General features: G+C 41.3%; 1 protein-coding gene and 1 non-coding gene across 2 annotated transcripts; one reads left to right on the top strand and one right to left on the bottom strand.

Annotated features, from left to right (window-relative positions):
* Positions 1–286: 286 nt before the first annotated feature.
* On the top strand, positions 287–24,100 carry GARIN2 (golgi associated RAB2 interactor family member 2). The gene is made up of 6 exons (XM_062181690.1): positions 287–436; positions 5,215–5,423; positions 6,932–7,466; positions 8,711–8,958; positions 21,359–21,387; positions 24,036–24,100. The coding sequence occupies exons 1-6, from the start codon at positions 287–289 to the stop codon at positions 24,098–24,100; spliced, it is 1,236 nt and encodes a 411-aa protein (XP_062037674.1).
* On the bottom strand, positions 16,681–16,796 carry LOC133751742 (U5 spliceosomal RNA). Its single transcript, XR_009864842.1, has one exon. It is a non-coding gene; the product is annotated as a U5 spliceosomal RNA (small nuclear RNA).

Genomic DNA, 24,100 nt, shown 5'->3' with positions numbered 1-24,100 from the left:
CCAGCCACATACCCCAGTCACTTTTATCACATGCATCTGTTTTAGAGTCTCTAAGGTCCCTAAAATCTAACTTTTTTTGTTTGCTTACTATCAGTGTCCTCACAGAATATAAAGTGCATGTGGGTAGGGATCTTATCAGTCCTATTTAGATGCATCTACAGTGCCAAGCATATACAGATGTTTGCTGAATCGATGAATAAATGAGACAACTGTCAGATAAATTCTCTCTGTATCCATTAATTATATTTCTGTTCCCTGCATTTTCTGATGTTTGAATGTAAGCACAATGAAGAAGAACAACAAAAAGTTGACTGATGAACAAGATGCCCTCTGTGTCCCACAGTCTCACAATCCAGGAAATCTTCAAAATATGTTGGACAAAGGAGAATATGACCCATTTGTATCTCCTCCCATGTTAGAGAGCAATTTTATTCAGGTAAATAATACGCGTGCTCTGGATTAAGTTCCAATAACTCCAGTAACTAATTTTCTCTAAAACAATGGAGGAGGTTGGGAAAAGAACTGTGTGGTATCTTTTATTTAAAAAGTATTTATTTGCTTATTTACTTACTTATTTGAGAGGCAGAGAATCAGAGAGACAGACATATAGACGGACTGAGTTCCTAGTGGCTGGTTCATTATGTAAGTGCTCACAAAAATGAGGACTGGGCCAGGGCCAAATCCAGGAGCTGGGAACTTACTCCAAGTCTCCCACGTGGGTGGCAGGGACCCAACATCTTAAATGATCACTGCTTCTTCACAGGGTCTGCCTTAGCAGGAAGCTAGAGTCAGGAGCTGGAGCTGAGTACTGAACACAGGTATTCTGACAGGAGATGCAGGGGTCTTAACTGGCATTTTAACCACTAGGCTAAACATCTACTCCAAGAATTATATCTTAAATGTGGTGAGGGAAAATGTGATACCATTAAAAAAAACAATTTTTAATTTTAAACAGCCTGAAAGCATTATAATGTTAAAGAGACATTCAGCGCCAATGTTCCCAACATACTTTCATAACAGAATTCTGTTTTAATTCTATCATAATTATTGTTCTATCATAATCTTCCCAAAACTACACTAAGTGATTTTGAAAATATCCTGTCATAGGAAAGGACTCAGATAATTTCTTTCGTAGACCTGAAAAACATTTTAAAGAATAACATCTGTGATAAGCTGTGGATTAAGATGAATCACAGCTCTTAGTTCCGAAGATAAAACATAATTGTCAGATAGTGTCAGGGAGAGCTTGTAAGGAAGCTTTTCATTCAAATATTATGAATGAAACTGTTGCAGTGCGTCTCAGAGCAGCGCTTAGCTTCCTCTAAACATTAGACATTCAAACATTCCAACAGAGAAATGGGAAAATGAGTTCAATTGGTGTAAGCCACACCTAATGTTCATGGAAACACCACAGTAGTGTCTAACACCAAACACAAAGCTGTTAGCTCTACCTCCAACACGTTCAGGAATCTATACAGCTGATTCCACTGAGAGGTGACAAGGAGGACAGCAGATACTTCAAGAGGTAAGGACACTTCCTCCTCCACGTGTTCTCTGCACTAATACCAAGCACCAGAGTGACCTCTCCACCTCCAGTGTACCAAAGGCAGCAGGTGAAGCCTCCAGAAACATCTCCTGTTTCAGTGATGCCCCAGGACATATATGACAAGTTGTGACATGAAGTACTTTACCTTCTACAAAGCTCTTTCCTACTAATAATTTTTTTTTTTGATAGGCAGAGTGGACAGTGAGAGAGAGAGACAGAAAGGTCTTCCTTTACCGTTGGCCGCTGCGGCCGGCGCACTGCGCTGATCCGAAGCCAGGAGCCAAGTGCTTCTCCTGGTCTTCCATGTGGGTGCAGGGCCCAAGCATTTGGGCCATCCTCCACTGCACTCCTGGGCCACAGCAGAGAGCTGGACTGGAAGAGGAGTAAGCAGGACAGAATCCGGCACCACGACCGGGACTAGAACCCGGTGTGCCACAGGCGGAGGATTAGCCTATTGAGCCGCAGCGCCGGCCTCCTACTAATAATCTTACTTTGTTGTTTCACTTTTCTTCTCACGACATTTCCATATTACCTCTTGCCCGCTCTAATGAAATTACATAGCATGTGCCCTACACTGGTAGAGACAGCTAGCAGTCTACAGCTCAGACACAGCCCCCTATTATAATTTGGGAAGTCATATTTTTTTCAAGAGGCCCAACCAGGGCAGGTATTTAGCCTAGAAGCTAAGAAGTAAGTTAGGACTTCATGTCCATGTCCCATGTCAGAGTATCTGGGTTTGATCCCCAGCTCTGGCTCTTGACTCCAGCTTGCTACTAATGCAGATCCTGGAGGCAGAGGGTCACTGCTCCCTGCCTCCCACATGGGAGATCCAGATTGAGTTCCTGGCTCTATTGCAGGCATTTGGGGGAGTGTATCAGTGGATGGGAACTTTCTCTCTCTGTGTGTATGTATGTGTGTGTGCCTGTGTGTGTGTGTCTCCCCCATATAGCTGACAAATAAATTTTAAAAATTAAAAAGCACATGGGGCTGGCGCTATGGTGCAGTAGGTTAATGCCCTGGCCTGAAGTGCCAGCATCCCATATGGACGCCGGTTCTAGTCCTGGCTGCTCCACTTCCAATCCAGCTCTCTGCTATGGCCTGAGAAAACAGTAGAAGATGGCCCAAGTCCTTGGGCCCCTGCACTCATGTGGGAGACCTAGAAGAAGCTCCTGGCTCCTGGCTTTGGATCGGAGCAGCTCTGGCCGTTGCGGCCAATTGGGGAGTGAACCAGCAGATGAAAGACCTCTCTCTCTCTCTCTCTCTCTCTCTCTCTCTCTCTCTCTCTGCCTCTCCTCTCTCTGTGTAACTCTGACTTTCAAATAAATAAATAAATCTTTAAAAAAAGATAGCACAACCAATCCTGGTTAGTACATTTTTGGCAGCAAATTACTATGATTCCTGACTCAACTGGCTTAAATGAAAATGAGAAACAATTACTTCGAATAGAATGAAAGAGCCCCCAGAGAACTAGCTCATCCCTGAGAACCCAAGTCCTCTCATTTTACTCTGTCACCCTCAAAGCATCACAAACAGGACAATTGTAGCTACTAGCAGTACATGAGATATATCTCATCCTAGTGTCTCCTTCTAAGGTCACCTAGGATGACCTCCTTTAAGGAAATCTGTTCCAGAGCCACCAGGAGGCTCCACCTAGGTCTCATTGGACAGGCCTGGTCCAATGAGAAATCAGTCTGCTGAAATCAGTCACTGGAGAGGAGGAAAATGGGGGTTGGAATCACTCCCCTTTTGGTTAATCAGGATTTAACCCCTAATCTGGATCACTAGCCACCCTGGACAAAACCAGGCCTGTGTTACAGAAAGGAAATGGCTCTGTGTAAGTAATCAATAATGTATGCTACAACCTCTTTCTGAATGGCTTTGCTTTTAAGTGATTGGTTTTTTATTATTTTTATTTTCAAAACATTTTTAAAAGATTAATTTTATTTCTTTGAAAGAGTTATAGAGAGAGGTAGAGCCAGAGAAAGAGAAAGGTCTTCCATCCAGGCCGGTGCCGCGGCTAAATAGGCTAATCCTCCGCCTGTGGCGCCGGCACACTGGGTTCTAGTCCCGGTCGGGGTGCTAGATTCTGTCCCGGTTGCCCCTCTTCCAGGCCAGCTCTCTGCTGTGGCCTGGGAGTGCAGTGGAGGATGGCCCAAGTGCTTGGGCCCTGCACCCGCATGGGAGACCAGGAGAAGCACCTGGCTCCTGGCTTCGGATCAGTGCAGTGCACCAGCCACAGCGGCCATTGGCGGGTGAACCAACAGTAAAGGAAGACCTTTCTCTCTGTCTCTCTCTCTCTCTCTCTCTCTCACTGTCCACTCTGCCTGTCAGAAAAAATAAAGAATAATAAAAAAATAATAATAATAAAAGGTCTTCCATCCACTGGTTCACTCCCCAAATGGAAGCAACAGCCAGAGCTGAGCTGATCCAAAGCTAGGAGCCAGGAGCTTCTTCTGGGTCTCCCATGTAGGTGCAGGAGTCCAAGGACTTGGGCCATCCTCCAATGCTTTCCCAGGCCATAGCAGAGAGCTGGATTGGAAGTGGAGCAGCCAGCACTGCAGGCCAGGGCTTTAACCTGCTATGCCACAGCACCGGCCCCAGTGATTGGTTTTTTAGTAGAATCAGTTTTTGCACAGCTGAGAAACCAAAAAGTAGCTCCTTTTTGGCTTCCTTCCCATCTCTCTATATCCATTTTCCAGGCCTTCCTTCCACCAGCTGACAGAGATTTGATTACCCAAGACACTTGGACTTTGGGTATTTTATATATGCTCTTCCTCTGCCTAAAAACCTCTCCTTTCTACCCAGTTTATCTCTCACATTGTTCAAGTGTCAGTTAGAGGTGCCTTCCTCAGGGGAGACTTCTGTGACCCCTATAACCAGGGGTGTGCTGAAGCCAGCCAATTAATAATTGTTCAGGAAGTCTGCAGGTCATTTGTTAGACAGCCAGCATTAAAAATTAAATCATATAACAGGGCTGGCATTGTGGCAAAGAGAGAAAGAAGTAGATCTTCCACTTACTGATTCACTCCTCAAATGGCTGTAACAGTCAGTGCTGGGCCAGGCTGAAGCCAGGTGCCAGGAGCTTCATCTGAGTCTCCCACATGGATGCAGGGACCAAACACTTGGGCCATCCTCCACTATTTTCCCAGGCACATTAGCAAGGAGCTGGATCAGAAGTGGAACATCTGGGACCCAAATTGGTGCCTATGTGAGATGCTGGCACTGCAGGGGAGATGCTTTACCCACTGCACCATAGCCCGGACCCTGAACAGTAGCTTTTAAAAACAACTTATATGTAAATGCATCTTCTGAGAGCTGGCTGTTTAATGTTTACCAGCATCATCTCTTATATCCCCACTCTATAAACTAAATCAGTCTCTTTTTACATGCTCCCATAGCATCTTGTACTTGATAACACTTCATATAATAATTATTAATTAGTCAAATCATATTACTTAAATCATATATTTGCTCTCCATGGTTTACCCCCATGGATCAGGGACTCTCTGCTTATTGTGTTATCACAAGAATGCATAAGCATAAGCAAAGGAACAAATGCGTGATGATTCATGTCTCCTTTATTTCCTGTCCTCCATCACACTGCTCAGGTAAGCCAAGTTGTTGGGACCAAGCGTTTTATCAGAAAACTTCCTGTTCTCTGCACTCAGGTCAACAGGAGAGGTGAATCCATTTACCTTCATAACCGAGCCAACTGGGTGACCGTAGGCATCTGTTCTTCCAGTTCCACCCAGAAGACTCCCAACGTGATGCTGCTGGCACATCTGACACCTGCAGCCCAAAAAGATACAGAAGATACAGAACCCCTGTTTGAAAGTCTCCTGACATGTCCTTCCACAGAGAAACTGGTGCTCACAAGGTGAGTTAGAAAGAGGTTAAGGATCTCACAGAACATACACTTGACCCCTGTGGGGCTAATGGAAATACTGATGACAGTTGTTCCAAAGGAGCACTTCACTTGTACTTCCTGTTGCCAATGACAAACAGTAGTGTCCTTGAAGTTGGAGAAAATAGTTTATGACAAAGGCAGTCAAACAGGTGGTTATCTTTAAAAAGTGAAACCTTAGTAACAAGAACTGAAGCTCAGGGGCATGCTTCATCTTCCCACAATGTCCCAACTCCATCAGCATTAGCTCTGGCCTTGTCTCAGCAGCTAACTCCACTTTGATTTTGAGTATGTCACTTAACTCCAAGCTTCAACTCTGTAGGATTAATTAAAATGGACAATTTCCCATGGTAAATAGTTGACATCCTAGAGCAGGCATTTGGCACAGTGGCTCACTTGGGGAGCCAGCATTGTGGCATAGTAAAAACCAGATGCTCTACTTCCAACCTTGGCTCCCTGCTAATGAGCCTGGGAAAGCAGCAGAAGATGACCCAAGTACTTGGGCCCCTTCCACCCATGTGGGAGACCCAGAAGAAGTTCATAACTCCAGGCTTCATCCTGGCCCAGGTCCAGCCCTTGCAGCCATTTGGGGAGTGAATCAGTGAATGGTGTCTGTCTGTCTGTCTCTCTCTCTCTTTTCCCATAATTCTGCCTTTTATTAAAAAAAAAAAAAAAAGACACCACCCTAACATCCTGTATTAGGGTACCTGGGTTACAGTTCCAGCTCTGTTTCTGATTCCAATTTCCTGCTAATGTAGAATCTGGGAGGCAGCAAGTAATGATTGAAGTAATTGGGTCCTTGCCACCCATGTGAAAGACCTAGGTTGAGTTCCAGGCTCCTGCTTTTGACCTGGTCCAGCCCCAGCTATTGCAGGCATTTGGGGACTTAACCAGCAGATGGGAGAGTTCTTTTTTTTTTTTTTTTAATTTTTGACAGGCAGAGTGGACAGTGAGAGAGAGACAGAGAGAAAGGTCTCCCTTTGCTGTTGGGTCACCCTCCAATGGCCGCCGCGGCCAGCGCGCTGTGGCCGGTGCGCCGCACTGATCTGATGGCAGGAGCCAGGTGCTTCTCCTGGTCTCCCATGGGGTGCAGGGCCCAAGCACTTGGGCCATCCTCCGCTGCACTCCCTGGCCATAGCAGAGAGCTGGCCTGGAAGAGGGGCAACCGGGACAGAATCCGGTGCCCTGACCGGGACTAGAACCTGGTGTGCCGGTGCCACTAGGCGGAGGATTAGCCTATTGAGCCACGGCGCCGAACGGGAGAGTTCTTTTCTCTTTCTCTCTTTCTCACTCCTTCAAATAAATAAATGAATAATTTTTTAAAAAAGTTGATATTCCAGTATTTTAGTACATCAGTCTTAGGAGACAATCCTGTTGTCCTGAGTCTCACTCTTTAAGTTACTATAAAATATAAGAGAAAAGGCCTTTTATAGGTCTCTTAATAGATCTCCAGATAATGCCACCTTTGCATTTGTTTGCAGGTTTCTCCCTCTGCAGTTTGTAACTCTTTCTGTGCACGATGCTGAGAACATGCGTCTCAAAGTAAAGCTGGTGAGTGGTCGGGCCTACTACCTGCAGCTCTGTGCCCCTGCAGACAAACAGGACACCTTATTTTCTCAGTGGATGGACCTCATCTCCCTCTTGAATCAGGAGAAAGCCAAAGCTTCCAAGGTGTCAGAGGTCTCAAGCCTCTCAGAAATCACCAACAGCACAGAAATCACAGAATCCATGGACATCATGGACATTACAGCATTCTCAGCTGTATCAAGCCCACACATGTGCTCATATACAGATGCCACACATGTCATGGAGAGCATAGATTTCTCAGAATTCACAGATGTCACCGACGTCACCGATGTCACAGATGTTCCAGAAAATGAGATCCCAGAAGTCCCAGATATAAGAATTGTCACAGAAGTCACAGAAGTCACTGACAACTTTGATGTCACAAACTTCTCAGGGGTCACAGTGGTCTTTGAAAACGATGACATAATCAAGGCCAAGCAAGAGGAAAAGGTAGGTGACCCAGAAGACTTTCAGTCTTTGATAATCAAGAACTAGAGCAGTAACCATGTGATGCTTCTTGGCTAGCTGACACTGGTTATTAAAATGCTATGGAACCTACTCAGAGTAAGCTAATTAAATTTGTCAAAATTCATTAATAGATGGAGAGAGAGAAAGAGAGAAAGTGAGCAATTAAGTCTGTTCCTATCTGCTGGCCCACTCCTCGAATGCTCACATTGACCAGGGCTGAGCAAGACCAAAGCCAGGAACTGGGAATGCAATTAAGGTCCCCAGTGTGGGTAGCAGGAACCCAATCCCAATTCCCACTGCCTCCCAGAGTCCACATTAGCAGGAAACTGGAGTAAGGAGCCAGAGGCAGGTAATGAACCCAGGTATCCCAATGTGGGACACAGGTTTCCTAATAATCAGGGCAAATGCCAGCTCCTGAATAAGTTAATTTTAACACTGAGGTTCAATCCCTGAATGCTAGTATAGAGGAGTTGTAATACGACTCCTGAAATATGCGGTGATCCTCGTCACCGCTGCACTTACCCCTATCAGAAAGCGAGGGTATAATGGAGAACTCTGGAGTCAGACCCAGAAGACCCAGGTTGTGGTGCATCAGGCTAAATGGCTGCTTGGGATGGCGACATCCCATATCAGAGGGCTGGATTGAGTTCCAACTACTCTGCTTCTGGTCTAGCTTCCTTCTAATGTGCCTGGGAGACAATAGATGGTGGCCCAAGTACTTGAGTTTTTGCCACCCACAGGGAAAACCTGAATGGAGTTCCTGGATCTACATCTTTTGAAAAACAAACTCCTTAGAATTATAATGAACCCCCAAATCTCATCTTATTACATGCTTTTAATTAAGAACAACTTCAGACTGGGGAGTAAGCAGCAAGGCATTTCCAGAGAATCTTCCCTGCTCCAACAACTCACAGAAAGGAGGTACTCTAATTAAGTGCTCATTGTCTTGTGTGAAATTACACTGGTGTGCATGACAATATGAGCTTTTGAACATGCTATGTCAGGCTAGAGTAGGTTGGGTTCTGCTTCCACCACCTGCTTCCAATGCTTTACCTAGGGGTCACTCAGCCAACACTAAGTTTCATTCCCTCTTTATTGTGCCTGTGCATCGATGGGGACTCGGAAAGAATGAATGAAATAATTACTGTATTACTTCTCCATAAACAATCTATTTCTGTGTGATGCTCTTCTATTACCTGATTTCCTGCTATTTGCTATTTTCAAAGGAAAAAACAGAAAATGTTCTGAAGCCGGGGTGTCTACGAGATACAAAAAGTAGGAATGAATTCAAAGAATCCTCAAAACGAGTCACCATCTCAAACATAACACTGACTTTCCAAGGTGAAAGATGTTTTCAAACTACTTTGACTCCACTAGAAAGTGAAGCAAATACATCCAAAGAAGTGTATGATAAAACCTCTTCCAAAAAGATGACTAATTTTAAAAGCAGGGCTCTCAAGTTTGTTGAATCCAGGTATGTGAGGTGGGAAAATGCTGAAGGGGATTCTAAGACAGGAAGCAATGTAAATAGAGACATGCTTTAAAGTCACTGTAACTCAGGCATTGTGTTGCTAGATGATACTCTGTAAAAGTCAACTTTCATCTATTCATATTTTGTTCTACCTTAGCAAATTTTTATTTTCACACTATCTTCTCACACCACTCAGTTGGCATTCTGGGCTGTGTGCTCGGATGACCATTGTTGTGTGCTTCAGAAAATATCACAGAATCGTATCATTCACATTTTGAAGTTGAGGCAATAATTTCTAGAGTGAATATGGAGACATTTTCTTTTATCATTATACTTCTCTATATTTTCTTCTCTGTATATCCTTTCATTTATTTGTCTGTTTTAGGATTTATTTATTTGAAATATTTATTTGTTTGGTTGTTTATTTATTTATTTATTTACAGAGAGAGAGATAAAGAAAGAGGTCTTTGATCCACGGCTTTGCTCCCCCAAAAGACTGCAATGACCAGGACTAGGACAGGCCAAAGCCAGGAGCCTGGAACTCCATCCAGGTCTCCCATGTGGGTGGCAGGGACCTAAGTATTCAGGGCATCCTCCACTGCTTTCTCAGGCACATTAGGAGGGAGTTGGATCAGAAGCAGAGCAGTCAGGACTCAACTAGTGCTTTTAATTGCTTCTTGGCCTATTGACTAAGATCAAGTATAAATGGCGCTCACAGGGGATGCTGGCATTGCAAGCAGCAGCTTAACCCACTGTGCCACAACACAGGCTCCTTTGTATACCCTTTATATAGCGATCATACTTTTCTATACTTCCAATGGATAACTTAATAACGTGAGAAAACTATTTTCGTAGTTCCAAATAGCTCTATCACAGGTTCACTGTGAGTATTGGAGAGTTAGGAAGATAAAAGTTAAGCTGATCAGCCAGCGCCACAGCTCACTAGGCTAATCCTCTGCCTGTGGCACCGGCACACCAGGTTCTAGTCCCGGGAGTGCAGTGGAGGATGGCCCAGGTCCTTGGGCCCTACACCCGCGTGGGAGACCAGTAGAAGCACCTGGCTCCTGGCTTCTGAACAGCACAGCGCGCTGGCTGCAGCGCGCCAGCCGTGGCGGCCACTTTGGGGGTGAACCAGCGGAAAAAGGAGGACCTTTCTCTCTCTCTCTCTCTCTCTCTCTCTCTCTCTCTCTCTCTAACTCTGCCTGTCAAAAAAAAAGTTAAGCTGATCATTCTGGAAGAACACTGCCAGGGACACCAGATCTAAATGGTTCTATTAGTAAGACAAAAATAAAAGAAAAAGGAATGTGGCCGGCGCCGTGGCTCAGCAGGCTAATCCTCCACTTAGCGGCACTGGCACACCGGGTTCCAGTCCCGGTTGGGGCACCGGATTCTGTCCCAGTTGCCCCTCTTCCAGGCCAGCTCTCTGCTGTGGCCAGGGAGTGCAGTGAAGGATGGCCCAAGTGCTTGGGCCCTGCACCCCATGGGAGACCAGGATAAGCACCTGGCTCCTGCCTTCGGATCAGCATTGGAGGGTGAACCAACGGCAAAAGGAAGACCTTTCTCTCTGTCTCTCTCTCTCACACTGTCCACTCTGCCTGCCAAAAAAATAAAAGAAAAAGAAATGTAATGAATTATGTTTATGGAAAAATAAGCAAAGAAAAGTGGGAAAAATCAACTTAAAAATGAATTAATCAGGGGCTGGCACTGTGGCTCACTTGGTTAATCCTCCACCTGCGGCGCCAGCATCCCATATGGGCACCGGTTCTAGTCCCGGTTGTTCCTCTTCCAGTCCAGCTCTCTGCTGTGGCCCAGGAAGGCAGTGGAGGATGGCCCAAGTGCTTGGGCCCTGCACCCGCATGGGAGACCAGGAAGGAGCACCTGGCTCCTGGCTTCAGATCGGCATAGCTCCAGCTGTGGCAGCCATTTTGGGGGGTGAACCAACATAAGGAAGACCCCTTTCTCTCTGTCTCTCTCTCTCTCACTGTCTAACTCTATCCATCAAATAAAAAAAATAAATTAATCAAAAAATTTTTGAATAGTTTGAAATGCCAAAATACTATGGCTGAGTCTTCAAAAAGAACAGCAAAACTGGCAAACCATTGGAATGGCTATCTTTTAAAAGGGCAGAAGGGAAAATTAATAGGAAAATTAGTACAATGTTATGATTAAGATTATATGCAACTGTGCTTTAATAACTTGGAAATGCTAAAGTAAATAAATGATTTTAACAAAAATGAAAGACAAAACTGGCACAATCAGAAATTGAGAACTTAAGAAAATAGAGAAAATTTCTCAGAGTTCCCATTAAAAACATAGTTCTGACTTTTTTTGAACAGTTTTTGAGATACTATAGTAATTATCTCTATGCTATGTATGTTTCCTTTTAAATATAGAAACACATAAAAAAATACTGTTTAGTTTCCCTAATTACATGAAGCAAATAATTTAGCAGGCAAAAACAACAAAAAAAGAGAATTCTAGACTAATCCTACTTGTGACAATAAATGCGGAATTCTTAGAATCTTAGCAGACAAAATATAGCAAGCTTAGTATAAAATTAAGAAAATTTTTTAAAGATTTATTTTATTTATTTGAATGGCAGAGATACAGAGAGAAGAGAGAGAGAGATCTTCCATCCACTGGTTTACTCTCCAAATGGCTGCAACAGGTAGAGGCTTAACCTACTGCACCACAGCACCATATGGATGCCATTTGAGTCCCGGCTGCTCCACTTCCAATCCAGCTCTCTGCTCATGGCCTGGGAAAGCAGTGGAAGATGGTCCAAGTGCTTGGGCCCCTGCACCCATGTGGGAGACCCAAAAGAAGCTTCTAGCTCCTAGCTCCTAGCCTTAGGATTAGCCCAGCTCTGGCCATTATGGCCATTTGGGGAGTGAACCAGTGGATGGAAGATCTCTCTTTGTCTCTCCCTCTCTCTGTCTGTAACCCTACCTCTCAAATAAATGAATAGGTCTTGAAATTTAAAAAAAAAAAAAATCTCTCCCTCTGTCTCTCGTTCCTCTCTCTCTCTCTCTCTAACTTTACCTTTCAAATAAACAAATAAATCTTAATTTAAAAAAAGAGCAGAAAAAACCATGGCACTTTAAGCACAGTTGATACATTTTTATATTTTTGATCAGAGAAAAGATTCACATAATGGTGTTTTTCTTTAATACATTAAAGAATGTTTACTTCAAACAAGAGCCAATATTGTTTTTAACAAAGAAATTCTAAAAGTGTTCTATTAAAAACTTAGAATAGGAGCCGGCGCCGTGGCTTAACAGGCTAATCCTCCACCTTGCGGCGCCGGCATACTGGGTTCTAGTCCCGGTTGGGGCGCCGGATTCTATCCCGGTTGCCCCTCTTCCAGGCCAGCTCTCTGCTATGGCGCGGGAAGGCAGTGGAGGATGGCCCAAGTCCTTGGGCCCTGCACCCGCATGGGAGACCAGGAGAAGCACCTGGCTCCTGGCTTCGGATCAGCGCAATGCGCGGGCCGCAGCGGCCATTGGAGGGTGAACCAACGGCAAAAGGAAGACCTTTCTCTCTTTCTCTCTCTCTCTCTCTCACTGTCCACTCTGCCTGTCGAAAAATAAAAATTAAAAAAAATTAAAAAAAAAAACAAAAAAACTTAGAATAGGGACAGAGTTCTGTGGAACAGCAGGTTAAGCTACTGTTTGGGACACCTGCATCCCACATGAGGGTGCCTGAGATGGAGTCCCTCCTCTACACCTGATCCAGCTTCCTGCTAATTTGCATCCTGGGAGGCAAAAGATGATAGCTCAAGTACCTGGCACCCACATGGGAGACCTGGATAGTGTTCCTGGCTCATGCTTTGGCCAGGCCTACCCCCAGCTGCTGCAGGCATTTGAAGAGTGAACCAGCACATAGAAAATTGATCTCTCTCTCCCTCTCTCCACTTTTCCTTCTCTGTTTCTGTCACTTTGACTTTCAAATAAATAAAAATAAATAAATAGGGGCTGGCATCGTGGCATAGCAGGTTAAGCTATTGCTCACAACAACACTAGCCATGAGTTAATATTTAAAACAATACTAGTTGACATCTCAAAATAACTCATGGAAATTTTAAAACTGTTAAAAAATGTGCAAAAGACAGGGTAAGACTCTCAAGGAAACTATTAGATGAAAAACATCTACAGGAGGGTTGGTCCTATAAAATCTTAAGCCATGTTATAATTAAATGGCCATTAAAATCACTAGTGCCTAATTTAGAATTAGAAATAAAGATACAAAAATAGATTCAAACTGATACACATTCTAAAGAAGCTTGGGAAATTCCAGGAAATACTAGTAAAAAAAAAATTCATACTGTATCCTAGGAAAAGAATAAATTATTTAAATTAACTACAATGAGCAAGAAAAAAATGGAATATCACTGCCTTAATTACAGAAGAAAGATCTTTTCTCACCTGCTGAGGTCACTGAGTAGCTCCTGTGCCAGGTACTGGGGATACAGAAGTGAAAGTAATTAAATTCCTATCTCATGAAGTGCTTTATTCTAATAGAGACAGATAATAAACAAAATATATTATGCCAGCTGGAATGTACTATGATTTTTTAAAAAATAATAAAAGAGTAGGGAGTAACTTGAGGAAGGCTGGGAGATTTTATAGAGTATCTAGGGCAAGTTCTCTGAGGAAGGGATATTTCAGCAGAAACTCGGGGAAGTATGGAGCTCTGGGACAATTGAATCCCAAACTGATTGCATAACAATTACAAACATCTGCCAAATAAATCATTTTAAATACATGCATACATACATCATGTTCACAACTGAATGCGGAAAGAATAATAGATTACCTCTATATATAAATAGCTGATGGGACTTTGTAAAGAATCCAATTAACATATGGTCTAAGGAAATGAATAGAAAATTTACTCCAAAATACAAATACTTTTGAGGGGTCAACCTTGCTAATAATTAAAGAAATACAAATTCAACAATAACCAATTTACTTTTCATTAGATGTCAAACACTCGTGGTGTCACTGTAAATGGTAGAGAGTTTCCTGCAGAGTGACTTGGCAGTTCACACTACAAATAATTATACCACTGACATACAGGAACACGTGTCAAAGAAATAACTCAAAAGGAAAAGTAACTTATTTGAATATAGCGTTTCACAATTAAAACCTGTAAGTAACCCAAATGATCACTCGCAGGGGAATGGCTAACTAAGATATTTCATAGTATGTTAATTTAGTTAAGACTGTAGGTCCCATTAGGAAAAGAAATAGGCAGAATTACAGGAGTGAGAGTTCAGCCTAATGGTTAAGTTAAGATGCCTACATCCCAAATCACCCAGGTTCAAGTCCTGGTTTGCTCCTGACCTCCACTCCCTGCTAATGTATACCCTGGGAGGCAGCAGTGACAGCTCAAGTAATTGGGCTCCTGCCTCCCTGTGGGAGATCTGGATCGATTTCCTTGTTTCTCTGCTTGGAGAATGAACTAGCAGATATGATCTTTCTTTCTCTCTCAAATAAATAAATAATTTTTAAATATTTATTTTATTACTTGAAGGGCAGAGTTAGCAGAAAGAGGGGAAAGGAGAGAGAGAGAAAGAGAGAGACAGAGAGAGAGAGAGAGAGAGAGAGATCTTCCATCCTCTGGCTTACTCCCCAAATGGCCACAATGGTGGAATTGGGCCAATCCTAAGCCAGGAGCCAGGAGCTTCTTCCCAGTCTCCCACGTGGGTGCAGGGGCTCAAGGACTTGAGCCATCTTCTCATGCTTTCCTAAGCACACTGCAGCCAGGACTCGAACCAGCACCCACATGGGATGCTGACATTGCAGGCAGCGGCTTAACCCATTAGGCTACAACTCTAGCTCCAATAAATAAATTTTTAAATAAATTGTCAATGAAAGGGCTACATGACCAATAAGGAATCACAAGCCAGAAAAGTAAAATTCAAAAAAATGTACTTTTACTATAGTATTCCATTTCTACATACAAAAGGGAAGATACTACTGTTTTGTGTATAACTGATTAAAGAAACTGATATTTGTTCTAGCTATTAATAAGTGTTTCTATTAAAATTTATACAACTGAGTACCTATATAATTTAAAAGCAAACTCATGCTGGATATATGGGAAATAGTTTAACATAACTAGAGAATGAGGTTTTGATTCAAATCCTGGTTTCTCTATCTTACTAGCTTTGTGATTTTTTTTTTTTTTTTTTTTTTTTGACAGGCAGAGTGGACAGTGAGAGAGAGAGACAGAGAGAAAGGTCGCGGCCAGCGCACCACGCTGATCCGAAGGCAGGAGCCAGGCGCTTCTCCTGGTCTCCCATGGGGTGCAGGGCCCAAGCACTTGGGCCATCCTCCACTGCCTTTCCGGACCACAGCAGAGAGCTGGCCTGAAAGAGGGGCAACCGGGACAGAATCCGGCACCCCAACTGGATCTAGAACCCAGTGTGCCGGCGCCGCAGGCGGAGGATTAGCCTAGCTTTGTGATCTTGTGCAAGTTACGTAACTTCTTCAGGTCTTAGTTTCTTCATTTATAAAATGGGAATAATATGTGCCATGTAGATCCATAAAGAGATTAAATAGGTGATTTTAAAAAGTTCACAGTGCGAAGCACTTGATAATTGTAAAATAATATAAATCTAAAATATAAGGTGGGAGGGAGAAAGGCAGGTTCAGAATCTAGAATAGTTTGAAAAAAATTGAAATTGAAATCATATTGAATACAGTGTAGAGATGGTCCTATACTATCCAATAAACTGAACCTAGGAAGAAATAGTGAAAAAACCACAAAACTTTAAAAATATGCTTAATGTAGTAAAAAAAATTGAAGCGATAAGAAAGTATGAATTAATAGGAGACAGTGATCATATTCCAATGTGCAAGAAAGTTCACAGAAGGCTAAATTTTAAAAGTGGATTTAAAGTAAAAATTATTTTAATACAAAGGAAAATACTATAAAGTAATATAGCAATATAGCAATTAATCAATTTAAAACATATATATAATAAATTAGATACTGGTAAACAACAGAACCAGTTTCTGTAGGTTGGGGAGTCTATCTTCAGAAACCTCTCAAAAGCAAACATTAAGCCATTTGTCCTGAATAGACGTTAGACAGTCTCCCACCAGGTGTCTTAGACACTTTCCTATTTCTTATTATTTGATTTAGTCACTGGGAAGATCTGCTAAAACAAATGACTGATACTGCTAAAACTATTTCTAAAGTGAAACTGAAGTGTGCTCTGGAGGGTTCCTTAAAGGAGAGTGGTAGAATGAAAACAGTAAGCACATCTGGTATATTGTAGGTTTCCAAGAAAGAAAGAGACAAAGAAGTATATAAAGGACTTAGAACATATTAGGTACTCAGTAAATGATTGTCACTAATAATTCATTTTCAATTACATAAAGTTGGCTAGTATGTAAAAAATACAACATTCTCAAAAATATCTAAATCAACTGAAGATTAATTACTCAAGGCTGGTTTGCTTTTTAATCTTCTTTCCCAAGAAAGTAAGGATGGTCAAGGGAAGCAAAAGAATAATGTTGACTCTTAGGAGAGCCATAGACCTGGAAATCAGAATGATATTTGTTTTAGCTCCTGGGCACTGAATTTCTCACAATTCCAGAGTTGTTAGATTCAGATGCCAGGACGTTCAAGCTGCTGGGTCAGGACTATCTGCTCTCTGCTCAAATACACTATCACTGGATGCCATGGTTCTTTTTTTTTTTTTTTTTTTCTTTTAGCCTTGCCAAAACAAGGCCTCAAAAAACTGATTTAAGCCTCAGAATTGTTTCTCTCCACAGGAATCCTTAGTAAACGGTGAAAGATTTAAGCAATCTGAAGAGAAATCAGAGACTAGTGGTTCTTAGGTGTGGTTGCCAATCCACCAGCAGCAGTAGCAGCTGGGAACTTGGAGTTGTAAATTCTCAGGCCCCACCCCATGTTACTGAATCATAAACTCTGAGGGCAGGGCACAGCATTCTGTGGTTTACTAGACCTCCAAGTAATTCTCACACACACTCAAGCTTAAGAACCTCTGCCTTAGGAGAAGCCAGTCCTATGTGCAAAGTCACGGGTTAGCAAGGATTCTTCTCTTCTTGAGGTCAGAGAAAATAAAGTATTCCCTATTACAGTCATGGGATGAACTACCAGCTCAAACTCAAGAGAGCTTGCTTCCAGAAATCTATCTATCCTATATAACTAGGAGCTCAAAAAAAAAAAAAAAAAAGAAAAGAAAAAGAAAAAAAATATGGTTTGATGTGGGAATTGTACTTATTGCCCAAAGAAATGTTCCTGCTTCCTACAGAGGGTACAGAGTAGCTAAAATAGATAAATTTTACCTAAAACCCTGTTTTGCTATCTCTTAATGGGAGCCACTGAGTTATTTCAGTGGAAATGAACAATGACCAGGAGAACCACTGCTAAGTCTGACATGTTAGAGGATAAAAAAGGACAAAGATAAAAAGAGAAAGGAAGAATAAAGAAGCAAACAAGAAACATAAACCATTGGTCAGAAATAGATAAGGGAGAGAATAATACAAGATGCAGAGGGCTAGAAGATGAGTATGGCTTTCAGCATAAGTCTAAGACAGATAGGAAGATCAAATTTCTCAATTTGACCTAAATAAAAATTGATCAGGTCTGGTCACTCTGATGTGTACCTTGTTTCATTTTATTATGTCTCAAAATCACTGTCCGCACTTATCTAACACTTCATAAACACACTACAAATCAACACCTCACAAGGTTACTGTAAATCATTTCAGCTTCTTTTTCCTTGCTCTTTTGCATGTAATGAATGCCTTCAACCATTGGATTAGCTTTTAATGCCTTTTTTAAAGCTTTTAAAAGTTCATTAACAAACTATTTTTAGTACAGTTTGAGTTACAGAATTAAACAAATGGTACATAGAGTTAAAAATCTTATTTGTATGGAAAAAGAAGAAAAAAGAAGAAAAAGTCATGTGAGGTACGTTTTGTTACAATTAATGAGTTAATGATAACACATTATTAACCATAGTCCATAATAGTCCATAGCTTACACTAAGGCTCATTCTTTGAGTTGTAGTTCTATAGGTTTTGACAAATGACAAATGCACATTGTCTTCAAAATCAGTACTAGACTACTCTTTTTTTTTTTAAGAGGCAGAGAGAGACAGAGTTCAAAACCAGTGGCTAGTGGCTCACTTCACAAATCCCCACAAAACCTAGGGTCAGGTCAGGTCCAGAACCAGGAGCTAGAAACTCAATTCAGGTCTTCCAAGAGAGTGGCAGGAACCCGATTATTTGAACCATAACCCCTGCCTCTCAGGTTCTCCAGGAGCCAGAACCAAGAATCGAACTCAGACTCCAGTGTGGGATGTGGGCATCTTAACTGGCACCTTAAATTACTTGGCCAAATGCCCATCCCTAGACTAACTCTTAATTGCTTAATAAAATATTATATAAACTATTAGGCTAGGTTACATTTTTTGAAAAATGTGTTTGCAGATGCTAAATTTTGTCATTGACATTATTATAATCACTACTAGAAATGGTGAGAAAAAATTCTTAAGTAGACAGCAAAAATTATAGAATTTTAAAGATTAAAGGGTCTTGAAAATTAGCAAATCTCAAATACTTGAAGGCTCTGCTCTTCCACTGCCTCAGCTTTCTGTGCCATTAATCTGCTGACTCTTCTAGGAAGAAATAAATAGATGACAAAACCAGAAAGACATATTTGGTTCTAAGTAATCTTCTTAAGCCCAATCAGTTTAATAAAGCACAGATTCTTTTTATTGCCTATTTGCATCAGGGGCAGAATTACTAGCTAGAGTCTAATTTGAGAATGTTAATTATGAATGATAGATGTAGTAGTGTAAGAACTGAATGGAATTCACTGACAATTTATTGCAGGGCCATTTGTAGGATTTAGTCAGGACTAGGAGGTTGATGAATAGTTCCATATTTTGTTTTTCTTCTTTAACACCATTAATTTCAATGACACTTTATAGCTGTATACTTTGGAACACTGAAAAAATGTTGAACAATGACCTTGTTGGAAATTCTGCATTCAGCTTCACTAGCTATTAAAATGCAAATTGAGCAATGTTAATATAGATATGTGAAAGATAATAGAGATTTAAACTTTTCTCTACTGTCACTTTAGGTCTTTTAGAATAGAAGGATTTACTACATAAAGCATTTATAGTCCTCCTTTTCCTTGACAATAATGCTGCCACAACTCTGCTCTTTGCTTTAAAGAGGATAATGGCAGGCTTTATCTTAATTTTCATCTATTTTTTGAACTTTTCATTTATTTATTTCAGAGAGAGAGAGTGCTCCCATCTGCTATTTAACTCCCCAAATGACCAGAACAGCCAGAGCTGGACCAGAGTGAAGCTGGGAGCCAGGAACTCAATTCAGGTCTCCCACATGTGTGGCTAGAGAACCTAATCACTTGAGCCATCACAACTGCATCACTCAATCTGCATCAGTTGGTAACTGGCCTCAGGAGTCAGGAGCCAGAGCCAGGCATCAAACCCAGGCACTCCTATAAGGACACAGAGATCTTAATTAGTAGGCCAAATGCCCTACCCTGGACTAAAAAAGCTGGGAGCTCAAGGGTAACTGGCAAGCCAACTAGCCGCCCCCTGAATCTATTTTGTAAGGTACATTTACTTGATATTTCTCAGCCTCTGGAAAACTTTCATCATTAAGATCAACTTTCATTTAATTCAAGAGATCTATTTGGTAAAGGCTATATGAATATTTATTTGTAAAGTCTTCAGAAAATTACTACTACAAGTATTTTAACTTTTACTCCCTGAAAGATTCATTGTGGAACTTGAGGGTATTGCCAGACCTCTAAGAAGATCATAATAGGAGTGGGTATTTGGTTCAACAGTTGTCAGCACTTGGGATGCCCACATTCCACATTAGAGTGCCTGGTTTGAGTCCCAGCTCCTCGATTTTTTTTTTTTTTTTTTTTTTTTTTTGGACAGCCAGAGTTAGAGAGAGAGAGAGAGAGAGAGGGAGAAAGGTCTTCCTTTTTCCGTTGGTTCACCCCCCAAAACGGCCGCTACAGCCGGTGCATTGTGCCGATCCAAAGCCAGGAGCCAGGTGCTTCCTCCCGGTCTCCCACGCAGGTGCAGGGCCCAAGCACTTGGGCCATCCTCCACTGCCTTCCCGGGCCACAGCAGAGAGCTGGACTGGAAGAGGAGCAACTGGGACAGAATCAGGCGCCCCGACTAGGACTAGAACCTGGGGTGCCGGCTCCGCAGGCAGAGGATTAGCCTAGTGAGCGATGACGCCAGCCATCTCCTCGATTTTTCAATGTAGCTCCTTGCTATTGTGCACACTGGGAGGCTGCAAATGATGGCTCTTATGTACTTGGATCCCTGACACCTATATTAAAGACCTGGATGAAATTCCTGGCTTCTAGTTTCCAGCTGGCCCAGCCCTGGCAGTTATGGACCCTTGAGAAGTGAACTAGCAGGTGGAAGATCTCTGTCTCATTGTCTCTCTGCCTTTCAAATAAAATGAAAATAAGTAAATAAATAAAAATTTAGAAAATCTATCCCTACTTATAGAAATAATATCTATGGAAGATAGTATTGTTCTTGGATTCTTAGTTTCACTCATGTAGCAGTACTTCCAAAATATTAATTGAACATGTAGTCAAGAAACAAGCATCTAGTGAAAACTGACTTAAGCTTTTTTTAGCATGCCAGTGAGAATAAGAAAATAAGTGTTTTAATTTTGTTTTTAATTTTAAAAAACCAGGGATACAGAAAATATTCTACATTATTCAAAGACATTTGTAAAAGTAAAATAATCTGAAAAACTGCTAGTCTCCTATTTTATCCAATAAGCCACAGGAAAGTAATAAATGTAAATAAGGTATATTCTATGCCTACAAAATTCCTAACTGTTGTCATCGCCAACAGGGCTAGAGAGATGGCAGGGAAGAAGCTAGCAGAAGTTGGCAATTTTTCTTACCTAATCATTCCAGAATTTACTCCCAGGTCTCTAGCAGACCCTACACACTCAGTGCAGTTGACCCTGTTTACTGGAGCCTCTGAGCAGTAGCAGTTAGCTTCCCTCAGTTTTTATCCCAGTAGGAGGGCATAGAAGAGGTAGGAAAGCCCACAGCCTCACTGAGTAGCTGGTGACAAATGTAATAAAAAATACATTGTATGTTATTACACACAATTCACTTTTATGGGTTTTACAGACTGGATAGCCAGTCTGCATGTTACAGAAGTTTAGGTAATTTTATCTGTTGTCATAATCAATAACAGCTTAGGCTTGCTAAATATGTTTCATCACTATTCACGAGGCATTTAGAGAATGACTGGTTATCTCAGATGTAGTGATTCTTTTCTAAACACTTGTGATAACACAGGCAAATTTTTGAAATGTACTGTTTATTTTCACAGGAACGTGAAAACTGATTCAGACACTTCAGGTATGAAACAAATTCCACTGCATGTTTTATTGTGATCCTTGGTATTCAGTAGTCATCTCTGGTTCCTGGAACAGTAGAGTAGATAAGAGCAAAGGAATCCAGGAAGACTTTGTAATGCATTCCCTTTCCTGACTTTGCCCCATTTGAGAGCCATACACTGTAGAAACTCTTTTTCAAAGTCCATCCCAGATAGCTTTCCAATGATAAGCGATACTTCAGTTTTCTTTTTATTTAGTGATCGAGTTTGTTTTCCCAGTTCCTTGAATCTAGCTCATCAGGCACAAATCACTCCACTGCTAGTTGTTGGAGTAGAATCCAAACTTACAACTATAATCAGGACCTCCTGTCCTTGCTAATTTGTAAAGGAAATGGTTCACAATGAAATTTTTAGTAAATCTAAAATCATCCTGATCTGTATCCTTCCTACTTACATCTTTTGTTTCTGCCTCACTGTTAGGTAACAATGTTTAATGAGGTGTTCACTTGGGATGGGGGCCAGGTTTTGGGGAGGATTGTAATATTTTTTTCTTTGCACATTCCCAAGTCTAAGAATCTTTAACTTGTAACAAGATTTTGAGGTGTCTTATAGGCACCTAGGAAATATCTCCCTATACTAGCAACTGATCCACATCTACATTACTTTCTAATCTGGGAGATGGAACAGACTTTAGCCTCAGCACTCAAGAAAAATTATGGAGGGAAGAGAGAAGAACATTTAACTTGGCATAAGTGGAGAGGGAAAAAAATAAAACACAGTACTTCAACAAACCAAAATACTTGAAGACATTTTTAATCACATTTAGTACCAATAAACCATACTGTAATGTGTTTTGGCCTATATTCCGATATATAGTATTGAACTTGAGAATATTGTGGGGAAATACTATTATAGTTACAAGAAAAATGCAAAAATTTCCTTTGCAACCTTTGCAGTTTATGGAACTTCACCAATCAATTTCTACCCCAAATTGTATTTCGTAAAGAAATTACACTAAATGTATAGAAACTTCAGAGATGTCTAGTACAGGCAAATTTTTTCCTTTCATTTGCTAAAGGAAGGATAAATGCTAGTGGCAGCCCTATTATAATATCATATATAATTAGCACATTCAGAGGCACTCATTTATTTATTCATGAAAACTTGAAATTTATGTAGGGCTTTGATGCTGTTACTTCACCCTTTATGTGATTAATTCTTTCACCTGTCTTCTGGTACAAACTCAATTTTGTTCAATGGAACAAGCATTTGATGTCTATTATATATGAAGCACTGTGGAAGGCTCCGGAAATTGAAGAAAAAAAAACTAATAGAACATGTTACTTGCCCTTGAGACATGTGCACAAATAACATTAATCAGAATGTCATATCTACTTTAAAAGAAAAGAATTCATTTTTAGCTCAGGAGAGGAAATCATGAAAGATTCTATGAAGGAGGAAGTTTTGTTTTTTTTTTTTTTGTTTTGTTTTTTTTATAAAGGTGTATGTTAGGCAAAGGGGGAGACCATGATGGGGTTTCTTTTTTCTTTTTCTTTCTTTCTTTTTTTTTTTTTTTTTATTGGACAGGTAGAGTTATAGACAGTGAAAGAGAGAGACAGAGAGAAAGGTCTTCCTTCCATTGGTTCACCCCCAAAATGGCCACCATGGCTGGAGCCACACCAATCTGAAGCCAGAAGAAGGAGGCAATTTTGAGTTAGGAAAGGGGACATGAGAATATCCTCCACACAGGGAATGATATGAGCAAAATCAAAGAAATGGGAAAGTGCTGGGCATGTTCAGGTTAGCAGTAACAAGAGATGCAGCTGGAAAGCAAAACAGGGGCCAGATTATGGAAATGTGGGGTTATGTTATAAATTTGTATATAGCTATTAGGTAACTAAAGAGGGATGTCTAAAAAAAATAGGGAAATGATAAAATTAGTGTCATCTTGTAGGATGATACTCTGACTGTAGTCTCTGTGAGAAGCTGGAGGTGGCTAGAGGCAGGAAGTCCAGGTGAAGGGTGCCCAAGTCTTGAACCAGGTAAGGAGCAGTCAGAAAGAACAAGGACATGATTCCCCATCAACAAGTGCTACCCACTGACTACCTGTGGGGACAGGGGGAAATGGAAGTTTGGGAGACAACATGTAAGAAGTAGTTTCCATGAAACAAGCTAGGAAAAGGAACTAGAGGAAATTTGAAAGGAAAAGATGAAGAAATCAGTTATTAAACCGAGTCAAAAGCATAGGCTTCAGTTCTAGCTAAACCTCCTTTGTTACATGTACATGTCATTTATCTCCCTAGGCCTCAATTTCTTCAACTCTAAAATGTGTGTACATAAGGTTAGGTGGGGAGATGAGGACACAATTAGCTGTCTGCAGCCCTCTTGGCAGTTGTGATCCTATAGCTGACATGTTTGTGGTCCTGGTGGCCGGTCTTTGTAATTCTGGCAGGCAATTTGAAATACGGAGCAAAGGAAATCAGGAGTTAAGCAAACGAGCAGCAAAATCCCACTGGAGCTTATTAAATCACAAGGATGATACAATATATAAAATTGGCATGCAGTTTTCCACAAAGTATTAATTATTTTCCCTATTTGTTTTCTTTCATGTACTTTGTCATTTCTTTTCTTTCCTCTCTCATGTCTTCCCATTTTTTTTTTTCTGACTTAGGCTTGTATAGTTTTGCAGTTTTCCCCCTGATTAGCATTTCTTTCCCCTTTTTCACTCTCCTCTAA

This window comes from Lepus europaeus, chromosome 22 (genome assembly GCF_033115175.1).
Source record: "Lepus europaeus isolate LE1 chromosome 22, mLepTim1.pri, whole genome shotgun sequence".
Lineage (NCBI taxonomy): Eukaryota > Metazoa > Chordata > Mammalia > Lagomorpha > Leporidae > Lepus > Lepus europaeus.
This window is presented reverse-complemented; position numbering and strand designations above follow the sequence as displayed.